The 20394-nt window shown below is 42.5% G+C and overlaps 1 protein-coding gene across 3 annotated transcripts; it reads left to right on the top strand.

Moving 5' to 3' along the window:
- The first annotated feature begins 6473 nt into the window (after positions 1-6473).
- Positions 6474-17563, top strand: LOC110285875 (pancreatic triacylglycerol lipase). 3 transcript variants are annotated; one of them, XM_085833818.1, is made up of 13 exons: positions 6489-6534; positions 7645-7799; positions 8482-8484; positions 8988-9110; positions 9648-9782; positions 10802-10913; positions 11929-12048; positions 12162-12281; positions 12870-12988; positions 15277-15406; positions 15830-15938; positions 16555-16719; positions 17447-17563. In XM_085833818.1, the coding sequence occupies exons 1-13, from the start codon at positions 6489-6491 to the stop codon at positions 17508-17510; spliced, it is 1401 nt and encodes a 466-aa protein (XP_085689944.1). In that variant the 3' UTR covers positions 17511-17563. The 3 variants fall into 3 exon arrangements, with proteins under 3 accessions (XP_021008001.1, XP_085689944.1, XP_021008000.1); XM_021152342.2 differs by lacking the exon at positions 8482-8484 and having other exon boundaries at positions 6474-6534; XM_021152341.3 differs by lacking the exon at positions 8482-8484 and having other exon boundaries at positions 7645-7811.
- The last annotated feature ends 2831 nt before the right edge of the window (positions 17564-20394 follow it).

The raw sequence follows: 20394 nt of genomic DNA, 5'->3' as shown, positions 1-20394 counted from the left end.
GCAAGCTACAGGACAACCAGTGATATATAGAGTGACCTTCTCTCAGCAATAAATAAATAAATAAATAAATAAATATCAGAGTTGGCATGATTCAAATCCAGATGGGCGTCTCTCGGATGTTCATGGCCTGAAAGGTTCAATGGAGATCTTTTTGGTAAGCAGACACCTGTTTATCAGGTGCAAGTGGCTCGCTCATGCTCTGACTGGCTGGCTCTCAAATGATGCTGGAATTATTAGTTTATGGGCCACACACTGAGTAGCAGGAGTATAGGTTTCTTTATAAGAAGATGCAAATAAATATTATATGCAAAAAGGCTCCTTTGATTCTGAGATGATAAAACCCACTGGGTCTATAGAAAGACTTTTTCCCCAGGAACACATCAGGTCTTGTCAAATTCACTGGATATTTGATATGACTCATTCTTTTATTATAAATGAGTTTTAAAAGTCATTTTAGCTCTTGGTATTTGGTGGGGATTGTACTAAAATGAGGGAAGGAAAAAGGAACTTATTACCAACGTTCTGCGTTATCCTTTAATGGAGTCAGACTCGTCAGGACAGTCAATCATTTCCTCTAACTTTGCTTCACATTTTCATCCATTTGAAACAGCTCTTGGGAACTACAAATACTTTGTTGCCAGGTGCAAATTTTCTTCATAGTTCTAATGTTTCAATGTGATTCCCATCCTGTTGGCAACAGTTCACACTGTTGTGATAACTTGGACAAAATTTGTTTTTATGTTTCTTTTCTGCATGTGTATATAGTGTGTCAGGGGCAGCAGGTATGTGTACGTGTGCTTGCATGTGAATAAGCAGACACATGGGTGCATGTGTACAGGTCAGGAGTAGGCTGACACCATGTGTCTTCCTTGTTGTTCACGTACTACTATTCAAACACAAACACACACACATGTATGTATGCATGCATGTACTCATGTATATTCAGAGGGTCATTGTCTCTTCCTGAACTAGAACTTCCTAATTCGTATAATCTATCTGGACAACATCTTCTAGGGATTCTGTGTCTGCAACTTGTATGCCAGGATTACCATACCTGCCCAGCATTACACGTGTAATGTCAGGGATGTGCACTCTGGCTCTCATGCCCTACAAGCCACATACCCAACCCTTGAATAGTGTTCTAACCAGGAAAGAACAGCACTCATCAATGTGTTATCAAACCTGACTTCATCAGAGAATTTATGGCATGTCAATCCCCGAGAGGCCGCTCTTCCAGTAGTTTCTAACTCCCCCAACCCTTCAGGATAGTCTTGCCTTTCCTGAAATGTTTAGTGGGGGAAATGTCATGGCAGCCACCGGGGATCACATCAGCCATAAAGAAATAGAAAGGAATAAAGGAAATTGAACATTTTCCAGTAAATTTTTTCATGACTCATACAGCTTTCTGCACATCATGTACTTAAGAAATACTTTACTTAACTACGTATCCAAGAAATGATGCTTTAGAGGAAATTATATTTAACTTTAAACTAAATTTAATTTAACCCCAATCATCTAAATGGCTACTTCATCTGAAATGTTTGCCTTTCAAGCACTTTGATACTATCTAGATGTAGCTGTGTTCATCATATAAAAGGAAGGAAATAGCTGGCTTCTTTATTTTCTGTTAATTGTGAAGTTATATTAATTATTTATCAGTTATTTCTTAGTAATGAGGGTTTTTAAGTATGTGTTTATTTAACCAGACTTGGTGAGGTGCACCATTTCACAATGAAATATGATGGGGGTTGGAGGAATGGCTCCAGGTTTAACATCACCTGCTGTTCTGGGAAAGACCTGAGTTCAGTTTCCATCACCCACACCTAGTAATCCCAGTTCTGAGGTAACTGACACCCTCTTCTGGCCTCCACAGGTACCACACACATATAACATATGCTCACACAGACACACATTTATAATACACACATATAATAAAGCAATTATGAAAAGCGTATTACATGTTCAATGCATGATGTTATGGTGCTACCAGAGGTACCATCTATTATATAGCTAGGGGAAGATACAGATATTAACTAAAGGAAATAAATTGGGCTCAGTTAGCTAAATAATAATGACAGTATTAAGTGCCTACTATGTGCTAGACCCTATTCTATACAAAGATTTCCAACTGCTCATTCTCCAAGAGCATTAGGGCTGTTCTCAATGGAGTCCCTTCCAGTTTCCACAGTCCAATTCAAAGCTCATCCGTATTATCCCCAAAGTATGTCTGAAACCTCAACAATTCTCACCACTAGGAAAGTTCCTGGGCCTTAAGTATCCCAAGAACTGGGTATAGTAATTAAGAGAGATGAAGATTTAAGACTCATGGGAAAAGAGCCACTGAAAGAGTGCAATATATATATATATATATATATATATATATATATTCCATTTGCAGCATTAGTGCTAGGGTTGAAAATATGACTTAAACAAAACCAACCATGTTATCAAAATTATGTGCATGTGCAAAAGTTTGCCTTAGAAAGCAAACACTCAACCTTGAACAGGTGTGTTCATTCCCAACACACTACAGCCTCTGAGCTCATTCACCCTTGAGGTCAGTTCTAGATTAACACAGCCTGGGTGGATGCTGCCTTCCATGTGGCCATACAAATAGATCAGAGGTGAGAGTGGGAAGAATTTGTGCCTCCAGACTGACACTCTGCAAACTCTATCCTGGAAAGATTTTTTTTAAACTCTGAGCTCCGTGGTCTCCATCAAAACTAAACCAAACCAAAGCAAAGCAAACCAAACCAAACCAGTGAAAGCAGCCAGGCCTCCCACAGATTTGAGCTGAATCAGAAGCAAAGCCATCAAGCCGTGGAAACCAGATAGTGCTGCAAATGTTAGGTGTGCTCGTAACAGCGAGTGTTGGCTGTTGTTCTCTGTGTCTGTGCAACTGGAACCCTGTGTTGGCTGTTGTTCTCTGTGTCTGTGCAACTGGAACCCTGGCATTTGGCAAGAGGATTGTTGTGTAAGGTACAAAATGCCTGCCACCCCCTGTAGTCACAGAAGTCTCTGTAATGATTGGCCAATGTGCCTTTCTTCCCATGGACAGCCTTGGCCACAGCAGAGCTGGATAAGGGAGCTCAGAACAGGCTCTTTGAAGGTTGAGTAAATGAGTTCCCAGTTGGCTCCTCTGATGGTTATCCAGCCACACAGGTGTCTTAAGCCTTTTCTCTCCCTTACCTTAAATCACAAAGATGCCAGGATCCGAGTGTTACATAAGAGGAGACTTAACCTCCCCTGCAAACGCTGCTATTTGCCTTGAAACTTCCAGTCTTGTATTTTATATCAGACCATGCATGGTTTCTGAGTCAAAGTTGAACCTATGTTAGATATGCTCTGAGTGTGGAGACCTAGAAGTGTGTTTTCCTTGGAAGCCCATGGCAGCTCCCAGGTCTGTACTGCTGAAGGTTGACCTCTAAACTTGCAGTCTGGAGATGTAAGGAAGAGTGACAAAGGCTTGTGCATGGTGGAGCCTTTGTGATAGTGCTGGAGCCCATTCACATTGAAGAGAGCCCTCTATGTGCAGAGCACTGTGTCACACTGGAGAGAGTCCTCCATGTGTGGAGCACTGTGCAACACTGGAGAGAGTCCTCCACATGTGGAGCACTGTGCTCTCAACTTCATGTTAGTTACGCCCAGGAGACCAGGCACAAAGAGGCTGATTTTTCACTAAACTTTGAGGTAGACATAGCCCCGGGTTCTCATCAGGAATTGAAGTAAAAAAAAAAAAATTAAACTCCATCATACTGGGGTTGAGAGTTAAAGAAATATATTTTTGTAATTTAAGAGATTGAAGGGAAGTGATAGAACAAGCGTGGTAGGAGGCGATCACCCTTGTGTGGCTGTTCAACCTGGTGCTGAGATGCTCAGTCCAGCAGCAGATGTTTCCACCTGAGCAGATGGTGGAGGTTAGAGCAAATGTGCTCATTAAAGCAGTCTCGGGGGCTGGCTGTGGATTGCCATTGGCAGAGTGCTTATCTGGTGTGTGTGAAGCCCTGGGTTTGATCTCCAGCAATATGTAAACTGGTGTGAAGGCACATTCACCATGCGGTCTCAGAAGTTAGGAGGGGGAGGCATAAGGAACTTCAAGGCCACAATTAGATACATAGTGAGTTTGAGGCTGGCTTGGGGTAGATGAGGCTCAGCAGTTACACACACTTGCTTGTCCCTTCCTGTCACCCACATGGTAGCTTTCTGCCTCACCTGCGTGTAACTCCAGTTTGGGGACCCACTGCCACTAAGGACACCTGCAGCATGGGAGGTATACACATCAGGAGAGGCTGGGGAGGAAAGCCTAGTTCTATTCCCTGGGGGAAGATGGCAGCACACTCTACCACATAAGACGGAAGCGGAAACATCACTCAGCTGGAGAGTTCAGTATGATTCGATTTGGGGAAGGCACTGGGGCAGGGCAGCAGGAGAGATGGCAGATCAGGACCCACCCCTTTGCCAGCATTTCTAGATTTGGGAAACTGGCTCCCCCCCCCCCCCCCCGAAGCATTCTAAAATCAGAATGTATTTCAGTTTACCAACTAGTTCCCCATTGACCTTGTACTTCAAACTGAGGTGACTATGAATGCTAATTCAGTAGACTGGATGACATAAGGGTCCCCAAACTATGTGGCACACAGCTTTAGACACCAGTTCAGGGTTGTGTGAATGGCATGGTAAGCAGAATGTAAGTGACACCCTGATGATACAGGATGAGTGTGGCTCATAGGGAATATTACTGTAGCAAGAACACAGTGTCCTCAGGAATAAATAATGCAGGGAATCGAAGATTGAGCTCTCTTTCATCTCTCTCCTCTCTCTTCTCCCCTGTCCCTCCCCACTTCCCTACTCCCATCCTTTTCACCTCCCTCTCTCCCCTCCCCTTCCTTCCTCCTCTCTCAGATCTTCCATCTCTTCTGTGGTATTGGAGATTAAACCCAGGCCTCAAGCAGGCTAGGCAGCACTTGACACAGCTACACCCCTCACCCAAGTTCCTAATGGCTCTTAGAGATATATATTTTTTTTAATTCTGGTTTGGGTTTTTTTTTTTTTTGGTTGGGTTCTTCACTTATTTATTTCTTGACTCTTTTTATTTATATATGAACTGATTTTGTATGGTCCTATCTAAATCGGCGACTCACAGGATAAATGCACCCAGTCCTTACAATTATGTCACATCCTGTAACTTTAAGCAATCTGTCACACTAACCCACCCCAGCTGTCTGCCCCTCAACACTGCCTTCACAATAAAGTCACAGGCTGCACTTGTGCAAGTTCAATTTTAATTTTCCCATTTTATTTGCAATTTCATCTGATGGTGGAGTATCCTATACATCGGCCTCCTCCTCATGTTCTCTTCCTCTTTATCCTCCTCTTTTTAACTTATTAATTATTATTATTATTATAAGACAGAATACATGTGGAGGTCAAAAGACACCTTTGATGATTGGTTCTCTCCTTCTGTCATGTGACTTCTGGGACTCAAACTCATGTCAAACTTGCAGTACAGCACCTTCATCCCCTGAGCCTTCTTGGCTTTCCTTGTTTTGATTGTGTGTGTGTGTGTGTGCGTGCGTGCGTGAGAGAGAGAGAGAGAGACAGAGACAGAAACAGAGAGAGAGAGAGAGAAAGGAGAGAAGGGCGAGAGAGAGAGAAAGGAGAGAGAGAGAGAGAGAATTAGGCTAGCCTGAAACTCACAATCTTCCTAAAGCAGTACCGTCTGTGCTGGAGTCACAGGTGTGCACACCACATGTGCCCTGGTGTTAATTTATCCCTTCCTTCCGTGTTATTCTTGAATAATGAGTTAGCAGTGTAGACTTGTAACACAAAGCACACTTCATTTTCATTTCATCTGCGTGCTCTCGAAGGCTTTCTTGTGTTCCACTGTGTTCCAGGGGAGTTAGGATCAGTCAGAGGATGCAGGAGCTGTGTGGCTGACAGAGTCGGTCTTCCAGACAGCTGTTGTGAAACCTGTGCCCACGGGCACACAGATGAGCAAAGATTGATAGGAAGAAGGGAGGGACTGTTTGCAGGAGCAGAGAAAAGATGGCTTAAAAAAGAAAAGAAAAAAGAAAAAAAGATGGCAGCTCTTGGCAGAGCACAGCACACCGGCAGAGAACATACCATATCTAGCACTTTCTCAGATTCCCACGGACACCTTGGAACGCTCAGCCTCTGGTACTTCTCTGGGCTTATCTGAGATTAAAATTAGAAGTGCGTCCTTGGAGCCTCTCTCTCTCTTCTCCAGCCACTTTTCCATGACACTACTTGGAAAGATAAGACTCACCTATAAAAGGGCATATCAGTGTTTGCTCGTTGTCCGTAGAACCTGACGGATCCGCCACGGTGAGTCAGGAACCTGATTTAGAGACTCACTTGTTAGACTGCACCCATCCACCCCACCCCTCAACCCCCCAAAGTCTGATTGAACGTGGATTATGGTCAATCTTGTGTTCATCAGACTCAGCCATGTTTTTGCCTCTGTGCAGATGCTGATGCTGTGGACATTTGCAGTGCTGCTGGGAGCAGTAGCTGGTAAGAAAAGATGTGTGTGGAGATGGGAGAGGTCTTCCCCAGGCGGTGACAGCCGGGTGCAAGCCAGGGTGAGGATGAGGACTTAGTTAAGAGCACTGCAAGCTTAAGGAAGTCTAGACATGAATTGAGTTTATCATAGGATGAAGAGCACCAGTGTTTGCAGCTTGCAGTGAGGTGAGGTACAATTCCCAACGCTATTTCAATTAGTTTCAGACAATAGTGCAGACAAATCATACATGGCATTGAGCTATACATACACTGCTTATATGATCTTCCAATTGACTGGATGGATATTTATTTTCTGAACCTAGCCAAGGGAGGTGTCTGAACCTAAGTTCATCACTTACACTTCTATGAAGCTATGTACAATCCGAAAGCCCTCTGAACCTGGGGATATTTGTGTTACATGGGTGTAATGGCATCCTTCAGTGGGATGACTGTGAGGCTTCAGTCAGAGAAGTCAGTCATCTTATTCAGCACCAGGCACATAGTAAAGTCTAGAGAAATTCAGCCTTCACAACAGCCGCTGCTCTGCCTTTATCCTGGGCTTTGCACCACTCCAGAGCTCTTTTTTTGAGTTGTTCCTTCATGGAGTAAGTAGCATGCCAGACTACAGCCATCACATCACTGATAGTTTGTGTGATGAGCAATTTTAGGAGTAATTCCTACATCACAGAAATCCAGGATGGTCCTCAAACATAATTCAGACATCCATATCTTCTTTCAAGGTGAAGATTCAGTTTGGCCCTTGCATAAAACTTAAAATGTTTCCCACCCAAAGCGTGAAGACAAAAGGTTGCTACCTGGAGTTGAGAGCCTCCACACACTGAAACCAGTTCCTGAGACAAAGAGCCACCTCATATCTAGGCACCAATGGCCAAAGATAACATCTGGGTTAAAAAGCTATCATTAGTCCTTGACTGATCCTTGAGCAGAGACCTGTGGGGAGTGAGTGGACCCAGAGGCAGAGGTGACAGTCAGTACTCTGCATGAGCAGAGGGTGTTTGAGAAAGCCAAGGGAGAAAACAAGATGCAATCAACTTACGTTTGGTTGATCATGCATCAGAAAGGTTAAAGTAATATATGTGAAACATTTGTGGGTGATTTCAGGAAGGGAAGTTTGCTTCGACAAACTCGGCTGCTTCAGTGATGATGCCCCCTGGTCAGGAACTCTAGACAGACCCCTGAAAGCACTGCCCTGGAGCCCAGCACAGATCAACACCCGCTTCCTCCTGTACACCAACGAGAATCCCGACAACTACCAGGTAGGAATCGCTGTTGTTTTCAGGATGAAGTGTCACATGCTTTATGTAATTACTATGACTATTCAAGCCTTCTAATGAGAATATAGGAAAAGTAGGATTTATATCTGTTTAGACTTCTAGAGCAATCAGATTAAGGACTCTTTAAAAACTTATTCATAAATGGCCATTCAAGTCTTATTATTCGTGTTTTATATCCAGTATACTATATAAAAATATTATACATACAGGCATAGAATAGTTTTATATATATGTATATATACACACACACATATACATACATATTTCTATAGTACTCATACTGATGCATATAGTAATGAAGAATATGCTATATTGCGTTTGTGTATTTTAAATAACATTTCCTGATACAGTGCAAACACACACATAAGAAATCCCTTTAAGGTGGTTCAACTTGACAGGATTTGTTTGGAAAGTGATGTGCTTTCAGTAGAAGCTTCTGGACTAGCCATGTGCTGACCTGTAGCCACAGGAAGGAGCATCAGTGAACCACAGCTTCTAGTCTTGCACCAGTCATGAAAGTGAATGATTGACAGCTATATCTGTGGCAAAGGGATGATAGAAAAGCTAGGTTGGGTGTTTATGATACATTCCAACCGGTAATGCCTTCCAGGTAGCATCTTTAATCCAAGCACTTAAAGGGTAGACACTGGTTCAGGAGTCCAAGACTGTCCGCAGCTGTTTAATGAGTTGAAGACATTTGGTCTACATGAGATCCTGCTCCAAACAAAGCAAGACCCAGTTATAATATCTTGAACTTACACTGGATTTATTGAGTAATAATTCCATTATCCCTGGAGGATTATTAGAACATGTACATATCTCCTAATGTTGGATAGATTATAAAGATAGATGATAGATAGATAGATAGATAGATAGATAGATAGATAGATAGATAGATAGATAGAAAAGTGGATGGATGGATGGGTAGGTAGGTAGACAGGTAGATAGGCATATGTACAAAGACTCTCATTGAAGATCTTAATGACAAACATCTTGGGAGACATATTGTCTAAGTCAAACAGCTACAAGGACAATAGCAACTTGGGAATGGCTGTGAATGGCTTGCCTATGTGGGTTTTCAAGAATCCTACCTGCCATCTCTGCCCACACATGAATGATCATAAAGCTACTGGAAGAAAAGTGACTCAAACATTTTTCTACCCCAAACAGCTAATTACTTCAGATGCATCAACCATCAGAAACTCCAATTTCCGAACAAACAGAAAAACCCGTATCATTATCCACGGCTTCATCGACAAGGGAGAAGAAAACTGGCTATCTAACATGTGCAAGGTGAGCCATGGTGCTTTCTAAGAGAAAGTGTTTAGAGACCAGCAAGACACTGTCCCCAACTGAGGAGGACAAAGGCTGGTCACCACCAAACCAGAGTCTGAGACCGCCTGAGCCTGGAGATGGGGATGGAGTAGTGGTGGGCACAAGGGTCCTGGGACACTTAGGGTATGGGCTGTGGAGTTTTGCAGGAATCATGACATAGTTACTTAGCAACTGATGTAGAGATATTTTAGACTCTATCAGGAGAAGCTACCATGCAGTAGTATTCAAGTTAAGCATGGACCTTCAATGTCCACCCAATATACCTGCTGCAATAGAAATATCAGGAATTTCATTCCCACGGTGGTCTGAAGCCAAGAGTAAGCTTGAGCAAGGACTCCATACTCATTAGAGACTAGGTTTTGGTCATAGCATTGGGGTTAACACGATAGTTATTACTCAGGTCAAGAAGAGAACTTAGCAAATCTTCAAATACGTTAATCAGCAGTGAATAAGGAGCCTGGACTATTTCCCTGTGTGCTGTGTCTCTCCCATCAGAACATGTTCCAAGTGGAGAGTGTGAACTGCATCTGTGTGGACTGGAAAAGCGGTTCCCGAACGACATATACCCAGGCTACCCAGAACGTCCGGGTCGTGGGTGCGGAAGTGGCATTGTTGGTTAACGTTCTGCAGGTAACAGAGTCTGGGTTATGTAAAATCCCTTAAGACACTGCTGTCTGGATTCTCCTTCCATAACAAAATCTGTAGGTGTAATCATTGATAAGGACAAATTTAAATAAGAAGACATTACCTCTTTTGCTTAAAGATGAATCCCACCCCAATCTCGATTCAGGCTTCATCAATAACCTAATCCAATAACTAGTTTTGAATGTTAATTAAATGAACTTAAACAACTAGGTAGGTAATTTCACTTGAATTCCGCCTGTGTTTTTTATTTAATTTTAGTTCTGGACATAGAGCCTGAGGCTGCTCATACTAAGCAAGTGCTCTACGGCAGAGACGCAGCGCCAACCAGGGATATGTCTCAATTTTCCCTTGGTTATCGATTTGATATGCCGATATCAGTCACATGTTTACACTTTTGTTTCATTCATTTTTAGTGTGTTGTGGGAGCACAATGCTCATATGGGTATGCAAGTGTATGGAGTCTTCCTGGATTGATATACATTCTATTTTTTTTAAGCACCATCTTTCTGAGTTCCAAGGACCTGCCTGTCTCTGCCTCTCTAGTGCTACGATTACAGGCATTCATATTTTACACGGGTGTTTGGGATCCTAATCTGAATCTTTGTGCTTTACTGACTGAGCTATCTCCCCAGTTTCCATTGATTTTATCGAATAGAAACACAAAGGAAGCAATCTAGCCTGACTGGAGCACTGAAAAGTCTTTTAAAAAATGTCAAACTCAAATGTGCTTCAGTAATTGCCTCGTGGGCCCTGGTCCAAATCCTTGCCTCGCCATCTCCAAATATGACCTCATGTGTCCTTCCTGGGTTTCTCTCTCAGCAGTGGGAGGACACACAGGATTCTAAGCCTAGTTGAACTAATTTCTGTTTCTTCTTAGTGGTGTGGGGGATGCTCTGAAGGGGGAGGGAACACATCTCCTTGGAAACCAAGGTCTGGAGGCACCCTTGACCATCTGGCAATTTGAATTACTTGGAAACATTTTAATGAAGCTTTCCTTCCAACAGTCTGATCTGGGATACTCACCTAACAATGTCCACCTGATTGGCCACAGCCTGGGTTCCCACATTGCTGGGGAGGCTGGAAAGAGGACCTTTGGAGCCATTGGAAGGATCACAGGTTGGTTTAACATCAAATTCTAGATATTGAGACTGTCTGTGGGGACTGCAGGGACTTTGGTAGGGTTGCTCTGAACTTGTCACACTTCCTGAGTGATGCCAGGTGACCAGAGCTCAGAGCATTGCAACCTGCTGAGTTGTATTCTTGTTTCCAGTATTTAGTGTCATCACCCTATTGTTTAGCGTGCAAACATATTGCGTATAGACCAGCCATGAATTAAGACTACCCAGAAACGCTGTGCCTGTTTCTGAGTTTGTGTGTAGCCAGCTGAACTCTATTTTAATCCTAGTGGATAACAAATCTAAGTTTCACCAACTATAATCTCATTGCTGGGGGAGGAGGCAGAGGCTCTGGTTGACTGGGGCTTCAAGTTCTGGGTAGGGCTAATTAGATTCAAAATGCCATTTGCAAACTGCAGCTGGCTGTATTAGGCCAGGGCCACAGGCTCAGGTAACCTGACAAGGAAGATATTGCTGTCCTGGGCCTGAGATGTCATGGAATAAACAGTTTCCCATTCTGTCTTCCAACTTTCAACACTGACCTGGAAATTATCTTGTTTTGTATATTGGAAAGGTTGATTGCATTTGGATCAATGGGAACGACCAGGGTCTCCCTTGGTTTATTGAAAAAGCAATCTTCCAGAACATTCTTTCCCCTAGTTTACAATTGGCCACCACAGCCTGCTCTGCCAGGTGTCGTACTATGCCAGGCTGTGGTCTCAGCCACAGAAAGCACCTGGCTTCCTGGAAGACTAGAATCTGATAGAAATCTCTAACCTGAAGAGCCTTTAGTTCAACATCTTCTGGGGTCAGCCGTTTGAAGGGAACCGCTGCTAAGAAGCAATATTCTCGAGGGAGCTAGACGTCCGTGAGCAGTGTCCAGTACCGACCGCTCTCCATGCACACCTTACAATAGTGCCTGACACTTGACGAAGCATCCACACATCCCGATACTTGACAAAGTATTCACACATTGATGTAACTGTTGTACTGGTGACGCATTCTATCTGCTTCAGGGTTGGACCCCGCTGAGCCTTACTTCCAGGGCACTCCTGAAGAAGTCCGACTGGACCCCACCGATGCTCAGTTTGTGGACGCAATTCACACAGACGCCGGGCCCATTATCCCCAACTTAGGTGAGCTCCTCCAGTCTGTCTGCTGAATGACTTTTATCTCTGTATTCGAACATTTGACAGTGTCTTGGTCGAATAATAATAGAAACTTTCTATCACTTTTTAAAAATCTTCAGGATTTGGAATGAGCCAGACTGTGGGTCACCTAGATTTCTTTCCAAACGGAGGAATCGAAATGCCAGGATGTCAGAAGAATATTCTTTCCCAAATTGTTGACATCGACGGGATCTGGGAAGGTAAAAATTGTCCACATGAATTTCCACCGTGAATTATACAGAATTCTTTTTTTTTTTTTTTTAAATCAAAGGACACCTACTATGTCCCTGAAACATAAGTTCCGTTGTGACAAATGAGTGCGAGGAAACTTTGGGGTGGAGCATGCATTTATCAACCAACTTTTTCGTTTCTTTTAAGAAGATTTGGTTTTATAGGTATTTTGTCTGTATTTAAGTATATCACACTGGGGTCCACCTGGTTCATGTGGAAGCCATAACAATTCAGGTACCCTGGAACTTGTAGTTACAGAGATGGTGGCGAGCTGCCACGTGGGTTCCAACCTAGCTCTCCAGTCCTTGTAATCCAGTTCTGAGTGACCTAATTTACATACTGTATGCCTTCGTCTTTCTCTTCTCAAGTCACTTAATAACTATTGGTTCTCAACTATTAATTTCTTATTTCTTCTTATACCCTACATATACTTCATAATCCCTTTATGCTTAGAGTTGCTCTACCTAAGAGCACACATTAATTAGCTCCACAGTCTCACCATAAAGGGACTTAGAGAAGTAAAATCAGCCACTGATGTCATGCCTCTGACTCCACAGGAACGCGAAACTTTGCTGCCTGTAACCACTTAAGAAGCTACAAGTTTTACACCGACAGCATCGTCAACCCAACTGGCTTTGCTGGGTTCTCCTGTAGCTCTTACAGTCTTTTCACGGCAGTAAGTAGCTTCCAGTGTCCCGTGGGTTTCATTTTATGTTTCGTTTTGTTCCCCCTCATGACTGGAGGTCCAATCCAGAGCCATGCGCATGCTAAGCTCACACTTGGCTCTGTGCTCTGGCTCTGGACCCCTCTTTGAATGTGTGATGATGTCACTTCCTGACCATTTATAGTTAAATATCCATTATATTAACTCATGCATATGCATTTCAGTAGCCAAAAAGTCTTAATGCATCATAGGGGTATGGAACAAGAGGCTTGTAAATAAAAATGCCTCACCTAACATTCCTCTAACATTTCTCTGTCTCAGGTAAATGTTCAAACTTTTTCAGGGTCAAGACTCTTAAACAAACATATAGAATGTTAGTTTGTAGCAATCCGAATGCCTGGCAGATACTGATGAACTAGGGGCTCTACTTAACTGTGGATCTTTAAACTATAGAATGATGGACATATGGATCTGTCTTTTGCTCATATTCATCAATAGTTTTAAAGTTTTGTCACATTTTCAGTGTAATCTTGAATGTGATGTTTCTATTGACTTAGATTTTACAAAGTTAATTTTTTTCACTCTAGCTTTTTCAAATCCAAAAAAAAAAAAAAAAAAATTAACCACTGTCAGATAACAAAGAAAACTTCAACTAACCAACATTCCATGTAAGAAACAAATACCAGAGAAATATACCTTAGTTATGAAGACTTAAATGACACTGGGCAAAGGATTTCATTTCTCTGAGCCTTTTTTTTTTTCATCTAGAAATGTAATGATGTCAGACCCAGTGTCCTTGGTAAAGCAATTAATCACAGGACACGTTAAGTGCTTGGCCCAGAACAACAACAAAAATGTAATAATTAAAATATGGGAGAGGGGTCCATAGTTGGTTCACATGTGAGTTTCTTATAGTAAGAGCTGAGACACACTCTTGGTTTGACTTTAGGTTTATCATCCTGTAGACAAGTGATCCAAAAATATTCAGGTTCCATGCAATGAAAGAAGTCTGATCTAATGACATAAAAGTCCTTTTGTAAGAAGATTTAGAGCGCTTTTGTACAGAAAATCTCCCGGTGTTCATATTCACATTCCTCTGTCTTTGAACCTCTTCCTATGATTCCATCTTAACCTGTGTGCCCTGGCCATCCTGGTGATGTGTGTGTGCACCCAGGCAAGGCCATCCAGGTGAAGTATGTGTGCCTAGGCCATCCAGGTGAAGTATGTGTGCCTAGGCCATCCTGGTGATGTATGTGTGCCCAGGCCATCCTGGTGATGTGTGTGGTCCCAGGCCATCCTGGTGATGTGTGTGGTCCCAGGCCATCCTGGTGATGTGTGTGGTCCCAGGCCATCCAGGCCCACACACATCCAATTATATGCTCTGCAGAGAAAATGACTGTGGCCCCTGGGTGCATCGTCTCCTGGCTTCTTTGGAATCCAGGACATGTCCCTGTCTGTCTTATTGATGAACATGCTTAGAGATTAAGGATGGAACTTTTGTACTCTTTCTGGGAAGTGTCTGTGGAAACAGGAGCGTGCTTCTCCTTGCCTGACCTAGTCTCTCCTCAGCTTGCTAAATGATCAAACCTGAGGCCCTTTGGGCTTATAATCTAATCTTCTGGTGGAGAAGTCCCTCATGAGCCTCTTCTGTGGGGGAGCCTTCCCTCCAGAGTGGAAATTGGGTGATCTGTCCTCAGAATGCTGCTGTTCATGCCCCACCCCTTTTACTACAATCCCTAGCGGAGGGCATTTTCCTGTGTTGGTTTTCTTCACATGCCAGATGCCTGGCTAAATCTTCATGGCCAACTGGGCCATTTTCTCTCGCTACTGATTCACATTCTGAGATGTGAGCATGTGCCAAGTGATGCTAAGGAAATGGAGAAGGGTCTGAAATTTGAGCCTCTCATCCTCTGAATGGAACCTGTTGTGCCTGGCAGAAGTTAACTGTCATTTCCTGTTCTTACGTGATGTCTCTGAAATAAATTCTAATCACCTAGCAAGAGAGTGGATGTTTTAGAATAAACAAAACCAGTTAGAAAGGCAGAGGGGAAAGGATAAATACATATATACCAATTATCCCATGTTGTGGCTTTTATAGTTTTGCGCCATTTAATGATGAAACTGAATTCTTAGCCTGAGGCTAACGAGATGTACTAGTAACCTTCACTGAGACACCATTGCGTCCCCGCCATTAAAATCAGGAACAGAATTAGCTTTGACTCAATTATAAGCCACACTGGGAAAAGTATGCCCTATTAAAAATCAGAACACTCCCAGTCACCATTTTCTCAATTCCACAGAATAAGTGCTTCCCATGTGGGAGTGGAGGATGCCCCCAGATGGGTCATTATGCTGACAGATATCCTGGGAAAACAAGCGGACTCTACCAGAGATTTTACCTCAACACCGGCGATAAGAGCAACTTCGCACGTAAGTTTCTGTTTTATTTGATTTTCAGTTTAGATCTCCTATTGGGCAGGCACGGATGGGACAGGGTGTGAGACCCAGAGCCTGATAAATGCCAGCAAGTGTTCTCTGCCACTGAGCTACTACGTCCTAGCTGCAGATTTCAACAAGACAGATTTCTTAGGCTCTTGGCTTGGAAAAAGTAAAACCAACCCAAATCTCCTCCTTCGTTGACTCTGGAAATGTGCCCTAAGTCCACACTTCCCAGTGCCTGACCCCGAACACCGAAGAAAACAACTGTGGGATTTTGCCAGATCTGCACACGACATGGTGGATTATTCACGTTCTGCCCCTGCGGGGGTCGGGGGGGCGGGGGGGGGGGGCGTTAACCTGTAGTCAGAACCTCTTCCTTTCCAGCTAACAGTGTACAAACGTTGCCTCCTGCAGGTTGGCGGTACCAGGTGTCTGTCACCCTGTCAGGACAGAAGGTCACTGGGCACGTTCTAGTGTCTTTGTTTGGAAATGGAGGGAACTCTAAACAGTATGAAGTTTTCAAGTGAGTAAAGGTTTAATGCATCACTCTGTGCTTCTTACATTGAAGCAGGCTATCCATGTCTGGTGTATGCTGTTGACGGTTTTTTTCCTATTATATGTATGTAGCATGTAGTCACATATAACAAAAAGAAAGCTGCCATGTACCCATTACACACTAATGCACTACAAACATTATATTTTTAGTTTTTTCTGATATTTTCATGTCTATTTAGTTGCCTGACCTTTGATTTATAATGAGTAAATAATTATTCCCTGCACAACAGTAGAGAAAAGATTTTACAATGACAGCATCGTTTATTAAACTAATGAGAGTTGTGACAAAGACACATTTGAGTCTGTGTGAAAGAGAGAATGACTTAAATAATCTGAGTTATTGATAGAAAAACCCACCACTGGGCTCAAGTGCACGTGGGAATTTACTCCAGGCATTTGAGTGACAAATGTCTTATTAAGCAGCTTAGATTCCAAAGGAATTTGAACTGGCTTTAGAAACATATTATATTTTATATACTCTGTGTGTGTGTGTGTGTGTGTGTGTGTGTGTGTGTGTGTGTAATTAATCCTGTGTCTATTCATGCATATTCACATATACTTTTGTTGACATCTTAACTTCTCAGGGGCTCTCTGCAGCCAGGTACTTCTCTCATCAATGAATTCGACTCTGATGTGGATGTTGGAGATTTGCAGAAGGTTAAATTTATTTGGTACAACAATGTGATCAACCCAACTCTACCCAAAGTGGGAGCATCAAGGATCACAGTGGAAAGAAATGATGGCAGAGTGTGAGTAATATATACATTCGTATAGTACTAATTCTAAAATAAGCATGAGCATAAAGAAGCAAAGAGAACAAAAAATAAAATAAAAAACAAGACAAAACAAAAAAACATAGAAAGATAGTGGAACTATATTCAACTAAAACAACAATTATATTAAATGATGTTGATATATATATATATATCAACATCAGGGTCAGGAGAAATGTACAAATTGAAGCAGTGATGGATGCCACCATAATGTATTTAAATACTTAAATTTAAACAGATTGGCAATACCAAGAATATTTGAAGACAAGGGGAATCCTAAACAGTGCCTAATCCTCGGGCACTGTTCGTGGCATATAAAATGATGCAGTCATCTAGAAAGCAGTTTGATGGCAATTCCTTAAAAGCCAAACACATCAACTATAATACTGCTAGAGTCCCTGATTGCCATGGCTTTGCTCCCCACAGTTTGAGTTATGCACAGTCAACAGTGGTCTGAAATGATATGGAAAACAGTACTTCTGGTCCTTTGTAGGGTGACTGACAGCTCTTCTCTAGATAGTTGCAATCATGGTAGGAGGTTGGTGGGTGATCCAGTCTCCAATATCCTAATGTCTGACCGTGCCCCTCTCAGACTCCTGGGGCAGTGGGTGGAGATGCATGAAGGAACAGGTATGTCTGTTCTCATACCCAGCTCTCCACTTGTGTGAGGAAGAGGTGACCTTTTTGTGTTTTCTCTCCTCAGGTTCAACTTCTGTAGTCAAGAGACAGTGAGGGAAGACGTCCTGCTCACACTGTCTCCATGTTAGGAGGCTGCTGATGTGTGACCACCAAGTCCCACTGTTGTAATAAAGTCTAGTATTAAAGCAATATTTTCTGTTGTCAGTGTTGATGATTTCTGGATAAGTTGATAAAGCCTTAAGTTCTCAGTTGTTGTCAAGAGCCATGGACGACTGTACATTTTTGTTTTGATGTTGGGTTTGGGAATATTGCTTAAATGATAAAGCTGTCATGTCCTCTGTAAATATTATTAATGCCTCTGATCACCTAAGAGAGTGCTCAAGGCTCTTAGTAATGCTGTGGTGACAGTGCTAGAATTGGCCACTTCCGTCATCACTCTCTGGTCAGACATCTCTGGAGGGATTGAACGGCAGGAGATGAGGAGGGACTCTGAGACAAGTCTGACCTTTTCTATGGTCCTGCTTCTCTTACTGTGTTTCCCATAGAACCTCTGCCACCCCATAATCTATTTGATCTTCCAAAAGCACAAAGCAAAGCCATCATGTTCCAATAAGCCCAGGGCAGAGTTCCTATTTTATAGTCAGCCTTCCTGATCACTTCTCAATCTGGCTTTCACTTAGAACTCCAGTCTTACCACCCAGGACATTCAGTCTGAAACTCCGCACTCTAGACTTATCCCCAGGGACAGACTATTTATTGTCTTTCACAGTTTTTTTTCTTTTATACTCATACCTGATATGAATACTATAAAACTATAGAAACAAAACCAGGATGGTACTGTCAAAAACAACAAAAACATTCAGGTAGACCAATAGACTACCATGACTGCCTAATCTTTGGTAAAGATGTCAAAACATGCATTAAAGAAAGGGAGCCTCTTCACTTGGTGCTGCAGAAACTGGGTATCTACATGTTCAAGATCGACAAAAGAGTCCTATCCCTCACCCTACAAAACAGTCAACTCAAAATGCAGCTAAGACCAGAAGCTGCTGTGGGAAAACATTTCTACGTAGAGACACAAGCTAGGACTTGCTAAAAGTGACTTGAGTAGCTTGGGAAGTCATTGAAATACTTAATACACATGGTTATGTGAAATTGAAAATCCACAGCATGGCAAAGGAAGCAATCAGCAAAGGAAAGAGAGAGCCTACAGAACGGGAAACAAATCATTTCCAACTACATCAGGGGACTTCCCATGTCTTCCTTTGGGCTTGTTTTATTACCCAGTGGTATTTAGCCAACCTTTCCATTCCTGTTTTATATACTCGTACCCAAACCCCAAGACTCTAGAGGTTACTATATCACTATAGGTAGATAGGCAGATATATAATTAATAGAAAGATGATCAATACATACATACATACATACATACATACATACATACGTGTATACATACACAGACACAAATAGCAGACATTCACAAGAGAGACAAAGAGAGATAGACACAGATAGACAAATATATACACTTATACACACATAGAGGGAGGAAAGAAAGAAAGAGGGAGGGGAGGATGGAGAGAGAGTGAGAGCGAGAGAGAGACTGTAAGAAATTAATACATGTTGCTGATGATATGTATGGGATGACTAGTGTGGTTGTCCACTTGACTATATCAGGAGATTAATCCAAATGACTGAGCACAATGGTGAGGGATTTTTTAAAATTTAATTTAATTAAATCATTTGAAGTAGGAAGCCCCACTTCTAATCCAGATCATGAAGGTAGAAATATAAAGCTTTAATCTCTACATCTTTTGAAGTGGGGAGATCCATCTTTTCCTTCCTTCCTTCCTTCCTTCCTTCCTTCCTTCCTTCCTTCCTTCCTTCCTTCCTTCCTGTCTGTCTTTATTTAATTATGTATTTTTATTGGATATTTTATTTATTTACATTTCAAATGTTATCCCCTTTCCCAATCCCCCCCAGAAGCCCCCATCTCATCCACCCTCCTCCTGCTTCTAGGAGGGTGTACCCCCACCCACCCACCTACTCTCGTCTCCCAGCCCTTGCATTTCCTTACACTGGGATATCGAGCCTTCACAGGACCAAGGGCCTGACAAGACCATCTTCTGCTACATATATGGCTGGATCCATGGGTCCCTCTATGTGTACTCCTTGGTTGGTGGTTTAGACCCTGGGAGCTCTGGTTGGTTGATTTTGTTGTTCTTCCTATGGGGTTGCAAACCCCTTCAACTCCTTTAGTCCTTTCTCTGACTTCTCTATTGGAGGAGCTCAGTCCAATGGTTGACTGCGAGCATTCACCTCTGTATTTGTCAGGCTCTGGCAGGGCCTCTCTGGAGACTTCCATATCAGGCTCCTTTTAGCATGCACTTCTTGGCATCCACAATAGTGTTTGGGTTTGGTAACTATATATGGGATGAATCCCCAGGTGGGACAGTCTCTGGGTGGCCTTTCCTTCAGTCTCTGCTCTACACTTTGTCTGTATTTCCTCCTGTGAGTATTTTGTTCCCTTTCTAAAAAGGACCGAAGCACCTACACTTTGTTCTTCCTTCTTTTTGAGCTTCATGTGGTCTGTGAATTTTATCTTGGGTATTCCAAGTTTTGGAGCTAATATCCACTTATCAGTGAGTACATGACATGCATGTTCTTTTGTGATTGGGTTACCTCACTCAGAATGATATTTTCTAGTTCCATCCATTTGCCTAAGAATTTCATGAAGTCATTGTTTTTAATAGCTGAGTAGTACTCCATTGTGTAAATATACCACATTTTCTGTATCCATTCCTCTGTTGAAGTACATCTGTGTTCTCTCCAGCTTCTGGCTATTATAAATAAGGCTGCTAGGAACATAGTGGAGCATGTGTCCGTGTTATATGTTGGAGCATCTTCTGGGTATATGCCCAGGAGTGATATAGCTGGATCCTCCAGTAGTAATATGTCCAATTTTCATAGAAAATGCCAAACCCTGCCGTATCCAGGGATCCATCCCATAATCAG

Source organism: Mus caroli, unplaced genomic scaffold (assembly GCF_978045245.1).
Source record: "Mus caroli unplaced genomic scaffold, Mus_caroli_1 scaffold_20, whole genome shotgun sequence".
Taxonomy (NCBI): domain Eukaryota; kingdom Metazoa; phylum Chordata; class Mammalia; order Rodentia; family Muridae; genus Mus; species Mus caroli.
Note: the sequence above shows the minus strand (reverse complement) of the source record. Positions and strands in the feature narration are given on the sequence as shown.

Excerpts from the sequence above, each read along its gene's own strand:
- LOC110285875 (XM_021152341.3), top strand. The coding sequence starts at position 6,489 with ATGCTGATGCTGTGGACATTTGCAGTGCTGCTGGGAGCAGTAGCTG. Across the intron at positions 9,111-9,647 it reads GGCTATCTAACATGTGCAAG|AACATGTTCCAAGTGGAGAG; the intron begins GTGAGCCATGGT and ends CTCTCCCATCAG. Across the intron at positions 16,720-17,446 it reads GAAAGAAATGATGGCAGAGT|GTTCAACTTCTGTAGTCAAG; the intron begins GTGAGTAATATA and ends TTCTCTCCTCAG.